This window comes from Nannospalax galili, unplaced genomic scaffold (genome assembly GCF_000622305.1).
Source record: "Nannospalax galili isolate Female #2095 unplaced genomic scaffold, S.galili_v1.0 scaffold251, whole genome shotgun sequence".
Classification (NCBI taxonomy): domain Eukaryota; kingdom Metazoa; phylum Chordata; class Mammalia; order Rodentia; family Spalacidae; genus Nannospalax; species Nannospalax galili.
The window spans coordinates 544,487-552,981 of record NW_008329576.1 but is presented as its reverse complement, the minus strand read 5'-3'; the positions used below and the strand labels follow the sequence as shown (position 1 = coordinate 552,981).

The 8,495-nt window shown below is 44.1% G+C and overlaps 1 protein-coding gene across 3 annotated transcripts in view; it reads right to left on the bottom strand.

Moving 5' to 3' along the window:
- Window positions 1-8,495, bottom strand: part of Sp1 (Sp1 transcription factor) — a 30,609-nt gene that overhangs the window by 21,528 nt on the left and 586 nt on the right. Inside the window, exons 1-3 of one of the 3 annotated variants that reach the window (XM_029566320.1) lie at window positions 8,252-8,364; window positions 7,421-7,578; window positions 5,659-7,024 (exon numbers count right to left, since the gene is read on the bottom strand). In XM_029566320.1, the coding sequence (XP_029422180.1) occupies window positions 5,659-7,024; window positions 7,421-7,578; window positions 8,252-8,354 (1,627 nt within the window). In that variant the 5' untranslated portion in view covers window positions 8,355-8,364. Of the gene's footprint in view, window positions 1-5,658; window positions 7,169-7,420; window positions 7,579-8,251; window positions 8,365-8,495 lie in introns of those variants that run through there. The other 2 variants (XM_029566318.1, XM_008838591.3) reach the window with 2 other exon arrangements.

Sequence of the window (8,495 nt, the reverse complement as noted above, 5' to 3'; positions counted from 1 at the left end):
TAAATAATAAAAACTATATTATTCTAAAATAGAAAATTCTCTCATATGATCTTTTGAGGGGGTATTTTTTTGAGACAGGGTCTCACAATATATCCCTGGCTGGCTTAGAACTCAAGAGCTCTGCCAGCCTCTGCTTCTGGGATTAAAGGCATGTGTCACCATGCCCAGCCCTCTCATGTGACCTCTCCCACAAAGTTATAATTTTTACTGGCTGTGGATGCTCAATCCTGGAGGCTGAGGCCAGTCTGGACTACACAGTGAGTCTCATGCCAGTCTAGGTTATAAAATAAGACTCAGTCTCAAAAAAAAAAAAAAAAAAAAGTAATTTTGGAAACATTTTTATACTTGAAACTTTTTTTCTTTTCTCCCCACCCCATACTTGAAACTTTTTAACAAATTAGGTAGATCTCAGCAATCTGACCCCAACTTGAGTGAGAATGCTGGCAAACCAATCCTGCTATCACATTCTAAGACAAAACATTTTCTGACCCCAATAAAAACTAGCAGATGTGTTATATTTTTAGTGCCTAAAATTTTTTTCATGAGTGAATTATAGACCTCAAGAAAATCTGTTCTATTCTTATGCCAAAGGCCAGTCCCACATTCTGTATTAGACAGAACTCCCAAGATGTTAACCAAACTCAATTTTTCAAAGCTCCCTCTATACACATGCCCAGAACAAGTTTTTAGAATTTAGCAGGTCTGAGGGGGAGAGAAAGACTACAAAATAAGAAAAATGGTTGCTGATAAAAAGGAAAAGATGTTAATTTAAAAAAGGAAGTCGTGCCAGGCATGGTGGCACATGCCTTTAGTGCCAGACTTGGGAAGCAAAGGCAGGCAGATCTCTGCAAGTTCAAGGCCAGCCAGGTCTATAAAGCAAGGCCAGCTGAGCGGTCTACAGGGAGACCTTTTTAAAAAAAAAAAAAAAAAAAAAAAAAAAAAAAAAAAAGCCAGTGATTATTTTTTAAAAGAAAGGAAGAAGCAGAGAGAAGGAGGAAGGGGAGGAAGAAGAAAAAAAACCCACAAATAACAACTCATAGCATTTCACTGTTTCGGAACTAAACTCAGTTAACTGGGAGGTCCCTTTCCTCACTACCACCCAATAGAGGCAAAGCCAGAAAAACAGATGGACAGGGTTGCCCTGTCGCTCCAGCTGGCCTGGAACTCTCTATGTAGACCAGGCTGGCCTTGAACTCAGAGATCCACCTGCCTCTGCCTCCCAAGTGCTGGGATTAAAGGGGTGTGCCACCACACCCAGCAGAAAAACTCTTAATGTAAGAGCTCTAGGCCAGCTAGGGCTACAAGGTAAGACCCTGTCTCAAAAAAAACTCAAGGTTGAGCATAGTGGCACATGACTTTTTTAATCCCAGCACTCAGGAGGTAGACTCTCTGTGAGTATGAGGCTAGCCTGGTCTACAAAGAGAGTTCTAGGTCAGCTGGAGCTACAGGAGGACCCTGTCTCAAAAATACAATTAAAAGGGCTGGAGAGATGGCTCAGCAGTTAAGAATACTGATTATTCTTGCAGAAGACCTGGGTTTGAATCCCAGCACCCACATGGCAGCTAACAACTGTCTGTAACTCCATTTCCAGGGGATCTGACAGCCTCTTCTGTCCTCCAAAGGCACTGCACAACACAGGTGCACTTACTTACATGCAGGCAATACACGCATACACATAAAAATAATAAATAAAATATTAAAAAAAAAATACAAACAACAACAACAACAAAAAAGCTGGGTGTGGTAGCACATACCCTTGATCCCAGCACTCAGGAGGCAAAGGCAGGGGATCTTTGTGAGATGGACAGCCTGGTCTACATGGTGAATTCCAGGCCAGTTAGGGCTACAGGAAGACCATATATCATATAAACCAAGAAAAAGAAAAAGAAAATAATAATAATAACAACAACAACAACAGAGCCAGGCATGGTGGTGCACACCTTTAATCCCAGCCCTCTGGAGGCAGAGGCAGGCAGATCTCTGTGAGTTCAAGGCCAGCCTGGTCTACACAGTGAGTTCCAGGACAGCTGGGGCTACAGGGAGACCCTGTCTCAAAACAAAACAAAACAAAACAAAACAAAACAAAACAAAAAAAATCAAGGTCATCCTCAACTACCTGGGCTATCCTCTAGCCTGCCTGGGCTAGACCCTGTCTCAAACATTTTAAAAGGTAAATTAAAAAGGACACTGTTAATGAAGCAAACAATCTAACTCTCACAAAATGGCCTTGCAGGGCCAGTCAGAGCTCTACAAAGTTGTCTGACCTGGATGTCCTCACACACATACACATTTTTTAAAATGGTCTTTAGGTATCTTGTTCTACTTGTGAATGTCAAACTGCTGATATCTTAAGAGAAATGGATCCATTTTCTTGAGTTTAGGGACCAACAACTAGGTAACCCTATCCTATGGCATATTCAATGGCAGGCTTCCCTAGAGCATGCTTAAGCAATGAAAATGCCTCATAACTGATCTCTAGAGCCTGCGTTATAAACCTTTTAGAAACTGCAAGGATCCAAATTATTAGCTGGAACAATTCCACAATTTGCCTCTTATAAAGAGCAAAACTGTTATGCCGGATGTGGTGGTCCATACCTTTAATCAGGGAGACCCTGTCTCAAAAAGACCAAAGGGAAAAAAAAATTAAATAAACAAATCACCTACAGAGTGTCTAATTTTCCAGGCATTTGAGTTCTATTTCTATAAAATTTACTCCATGTCTATTCCCACAATTTTTAGCCTACAAAACACCTGTCACCTGTTTTAGATCATTAAATTTTTTATCTTTTTTTGGAGACAGGAACTCCTATAACCCAGACTAGCCTTGAACTTGCTATGTAGCTGAGATGACAATGAATCTGTGATCCTTCTGCTTCTTCTACCTCAGGCATGCAGCCCTCTTCCCCAGTTTTATGGCATGCTGGAGATGGAACCAGGGCTTCCAGCATGCTAGGCAAGCACTTTACCAACTGAGAGCCCCAGCCCAAGGATGCGCCTGCCTCTGCCTCCCAAGTGCTGGAACTACCGGCATGAGCCACCACGCCCAGCTCAGAAATGTAAACTGCTAATGAACACACATATTCCAGCAGACCTAGAATCTCAATGATATTCAACTATTTTCCAAACTATTTTTATTTTATATGAATGTTTTGCTTGCATTCATGTAAGTGCAATATCCAAAGAGGCCAGAGAGGGTGTCAGATACCCAGGAACTAAAAGTACAGATGGTTGTTAGCTGCCATGTGGATGTTAGGAACAGAACCTGGGTCCTCTGCAAGAGCAGCCAGTGCTCTTGATCACTAAGTCAACTGTCTCAAAAAGACCAAAAAAAAAAAAGACAAATTCAAAATACAAAATAGGCTTTTATTCTTACCAGTTACAGTTATGAATTTTAGGTTTTTGGGATTGAGTCTCACTCATGAAGCCCCTAGCTGGCCCTGAACTCATAATTCTCTTGTTCAGCCTTCCAAGTGCTGGGATGACAGGTGTACAGGCCACTACATCCAACCAATGATTATTTATTTTTCGATTAATTTTGAGATGGGGGTCTCCCTGTAGCCCCAGCTGATCTGAAACTCACTAAGTATACCAGGCTGGCCTTGAACTCACAGAAATCCTCTTGCCTCTGCCTTCCAAGTGCTGGAATTAAAGGCATGTACCACCATGCCCAGCTTCCAATGTTTTTTTGTTGTTGTTGTTGTTGTTTTGGGGGGTTTTTTGAGACAGGGTCTCCTGGTAGCCAAAGCTGGCCTGGATTCCCTATGGAGACCAGGCTGGCCTGGAACTCACAGAGCTACCTCTGCCTCCGGAGTGCTGGGATTAAGGCATGAGCCACCATGCCCAGCTCAATGGTTACTTTTTAATTTCAAATTAGCTGACAATGTAACACAGTTAAGAGTAAAAGACTAAATATTGTGGTCAACTGATTCAACATGCATTCAAACTCCAAATCACAAATTCTTTTTCCTCTCAATGTTTTCCTTATTACTAACTCCTCTGAAGCCCACTTCCTGGCTCCATCTTAAACCCAATTTTCCCCATTCTTTCCTCTACCTTTCCAACCCTACACAAACAGCCTTGTACTATCACAGAATTCTACCAAAGAAATATCAGAATCCCATAGGAAGCTTGTTTAAAAATATATTAATAAGGGCAAGATGGCTCAGCAGGTAAAGACACCTGCAACCAAGCCTGAGTTTGATCCCTGAAACCCACATGGTGAAAGGAAAACTGACTTCAGCAAGCTGTTCTGACCACCACACCTACACCATTAAGCACACACACAATAAATAAGGTAATAAAAATACACACACACACACACACACAAATGTGAGGGGAAGCACAGAGATTGTTTCCAAAGTAACTAGGAGTTTTAAGGAACAACAAAAAAAAAGGATTAAACCTCAGTTACTCAATTAATCAGCTTGCACAGGATGTAGGAAGTTCTGGTTAACTAAAGATTAACCAGGAAATGGGTGTGGAGAGCATAGGACAGGCACTGGGGAGGCAGAGGCAGGAGGATCTTTGTGAGTTCAAGGCTACTCTGGTCTATATATAGAAGTCCTGGTCAGCCTGAGCTACATAGTGAGACCATGTCTGGAAAGTAAAAAAAGAAAAAAAAAAAAAGGAGGAGTATGAGGAAGAGATTATTAACTTTAGTGCTGTCAGTGGTTTTACAATTTCTATTTTTTAATTTTTTGATGGATGTGGTCATGGTAGCAGATGTCTATGATTCCAGCACTTGGCAGGATTATATAAACTCAAAGCCAGATTGGGTTACAAAGCTGAGATCTCAATTTAAAAATGCCCTGGAATCAGGCATGATAGTGCATGCCTTTAATCCAGGGAGGCAGAAGCGGGATTACTTTAAGATTTGGGCCAGCCTGGTCTACATAGCAAATTGTAGGCCAGCTGGGGCTACAGGAAGAACCTCTCTCAAAAAGACAAAAAACAAAAACAAACCAAAAACTTTTTGTGGTTCTAGAGGTGGACTCAGGGCCTCACACTCACTAGACAAGCACTCAGCCACTGAGCAGCCATCCTAGTCTTGTTTTTACTTTTTTTGTTGTTAAGACATGGTCTTACTATGTAGGCCAGGCTGGCCTGGAAATCACAGAGAATCGCCTGCTTCTGCTTCCCAACTGTGAATGCTAGGACTAAAGACGTGTACCACCATTGCCGGGCTGGTTTTACATTTTTAAAGCATGTTTTTGAAAAAACTTTGAACCAAGAGGCTTGGGATACACTAGCCTAACATGTAGGAGGCCCTAGGTTCAATCCCTAGCACTACTAGGGGTGGGGGTGGAGTAGGAAGGAGCAAACCAAAAAGAGTATGAAACACGATTGAGAACCTATGTGGACCACAAAGACTAAAATATTTACTACCTGGTTCTTTGCGAAAGGTTTGCCAAACTTTATTCTGTGGTATACCGAGAAGTAGAGACCACAGGATATTAGCCAAGTGTTCCTTTCTCATCAGATAACTGCAAAAAGGTTTCTACTGATTTGGCTTCAACTGCCTTAAAATATTATTTTTCTAATATATTTGCTTAAATACCCCTTAAGGAAACATCTAAGAAGGTTCAATTTTCCTCCCCTTTATTAGTTTCATTTAAGTATTAGTTTGTAGTAAGTGCAAAAAATTGTAGTATGTCTTACCTGGGGCATTTGCTATAGCCAATGGCAGACCTGGAAGCTGGTGCACCTGGATCCCTGAAGTACCCAATGCACTGAGGTTAATGGTCTGGAGGCCTGGCATGGAGGAAAGTTGAGCAGCATTCACAGTGACTGTGCCAGCAGGAATGGAGGCAGCTGAGGCAATAGGTGTAAGGGTGGTATTGCTGCTGCTAGTCTGCCCCAAGGAAACACCCTGCATCGGAGCCAAGGTGATTGTCTGGGCTTGTGGGTTCTGAACCTGGAGATTTTGCAGCTGAAGGGTCTGCCAACTGACCTGTCCATTGGGCCCCACTGTTGGTGTCCGAATGATGATGGGACCAGAGTTTGGAACAGCCTGAAGCTGGAGGTTCTGGAGGGTTTCCTGGGAAATAGCTTGAGTTGTAAATGTCTGCCCTGACAACGGTGTTGTTTGGAGAGCCTGAAGAGCTTGTCCCCCTTGAACTAGCTGAGGCTGAATAAGAATTTGTTGTTGTGTCTGCTGGTTTTGCTCTCCCTCTTTTTGCTGACTTCCTTGCAGTGAGCCTCCCGATGTCTGGTTCTGCTGGATGTTCAGAGGATCAGATCCCTGTAACCCACTGACCCTCTGGGGTGTCTGGCCTTGAGAGCTGGTCCCTGATGATCCGCTGGTAGTAAAGTTCATAATTCCCATGTTGCTGGTGGTAGTAGTTGTTGAGTAGTTACTGGCATTGGTGAAAAAGGAGCCGGAACTAGCCTGTGATGACACCAAACTGGCTGAACTGATGGCAGTCCCTGAGGTGACAGGCTGTGTGCCACTCTCCTGGGATCCAGAGCTGCTGATCGTGACTGCCTGAGAGCTGGGAGTCAAGGTAGCTGCAGAAACGCTGTTGACAGGTAGCAAGGTAATGTTCCCATTCAGGGCCACTGGAACATTGGTCACATACTGAGTCTGTCCTGAGAGCACATTATTAGCAAGGCCTTGAAGGGGGACAGCCTGCTGGAGCAGGTTTGGCATAGCAGCAATGATGTTGCCTCCACTTCCTCGATTTGTGATAATCTGTTGGTTTGCACCTGGTATAATCTGTATTTGACCAGAACCATCCTGCTGTACTTGGGCCCCAGTGGCAGCAAACTGTAGCTGCTGCCCATCAACAGTCTGGAACTGTGGGATTACTTGATACTGAATATTGGGCATCACTCCAGGTAGACCTGTCAGAACTTGCTGGTTCTGTAAGTTGGGGGTGGCAGCCACAACATACTGCCCACCAGAGACTGCGCGATTCTTGGAAGACTCACTGCCATTGCTGCCATTGGTACTGTTGCCACTCTGTTCCTTTGAGGTAGGGGTAGCCCCAGAGGAGGAAGAGATGATCTGCCAGCCATTGGCACCCTGTGAAAGTTGTGTGGCTGTGAGGTCAAGTTCACCTGTGCCCCCTGACTGGCTCGGACCCTGGGAGTTGTTGCTGTTCTCATTGGGTGACTCAATTCTGCTGCAGGTTGCTGCCAGCAGAGCCAAAGGAGATGGCTGGGATTCCTGCCCAGAAGAGAGGAAAGGAGTTAGTAGCACCCAATAGCCAGCCTAGGGGGCAGTATAGAACAGACAAACAGCAACAGTGCAGGCATATAGAGTAAAACCCAGAACCAAAATGCTGACTTGTGTGTACTGTTGTAGCTTGGGGCTCCTAAATCTATAAAGTCATTTCCTTTTCTTAGCCAGAAGATTAAGGAAATTTCTAAGAATGTTTATACCCTCTCAACACCTTCCCCACACCAAGTGATCACTCACCTGCCCTCCTCCGCCACCATTGCTGCTGCTACTGCCTGTGCTGCTGCTCCGGGTCTGAGAAAACGCACCACCACCATTGCCATTCCCTCCATTATTGCCACCAATGCCTTTCTCGATCTTCACCACTGCTGTCACTTCATCCATTGAGTGATCTTGGTCTAAAATGAATTACAATATAAACAACTTAGAGTGGGAAGAACAGAAACCATGCTAAGGAAGGGCAAAAGAAGACTATGACAAATAGCAGTGACTAATATGGTGGTAAAAGGCTCTGGTGTAAAGAAAATAGAGCTGGGCCTGCTAGCACAGGCCTCCTGCAATCCCAGAATTTGGAAGGTGGGAGGAAAGAGAATCAAAAATTCAATGTCATCCTCAGCTACACAGTGAACTGGGATGCCAGAGTTCTAGACATGAACTAGGCTCAGTGGTGCCATACTGGGCCACTATTTTCCCATGTACAAAATTAAACTCACAAATAAAAGTGCTTTGGAAGCAGAGCATGGTTGTTCACACCTGTAATCCCAGCACTTGGGAGGGTGAAGCAGTAGGATGATGACTTCTAGGCTAGCCTGAGCTACAGAATGAGACACCATCTCAAAAGACAAAAATAGTGCTTTCAAGACAGGAAATGTGAAAAGCAGTGGGCAATGTCACAAAATTAAAAAAAGTTGCCCTCATGTTGGGACACCCTGTAATACCAGCACTCAGGAGCCAGAGGCACGAGGTCAGCGTGCACAAGTCTGAGGCCAGCTTGATCTACACAGTCACTTCCAGGCCAGTAAGTACAACACAGAAAGACCCTGTCTCCAAAAAAAAAAAAAAGAGACCCACCATGGGAGAGTGGAAAGCTTGCTAAAATTAGGGTTAAAAGAGACGACGAAAGAAAAATACAAGTGCAAAAAGTAAGTAGAGGACAGGAAGGGAATGAACACATCAGAAGAGATAGAATGTAAGAGTGGGGAAACATCTGCAAATACAGGTAACAGGCTAAAGTGGTCCAGGGATTAGAAATCAGGTTTGGGGCTGAGAGGGCGGGCCCTGGGAGGAAGGGGCGGTTTCGGGGTGAGGGGCGGGG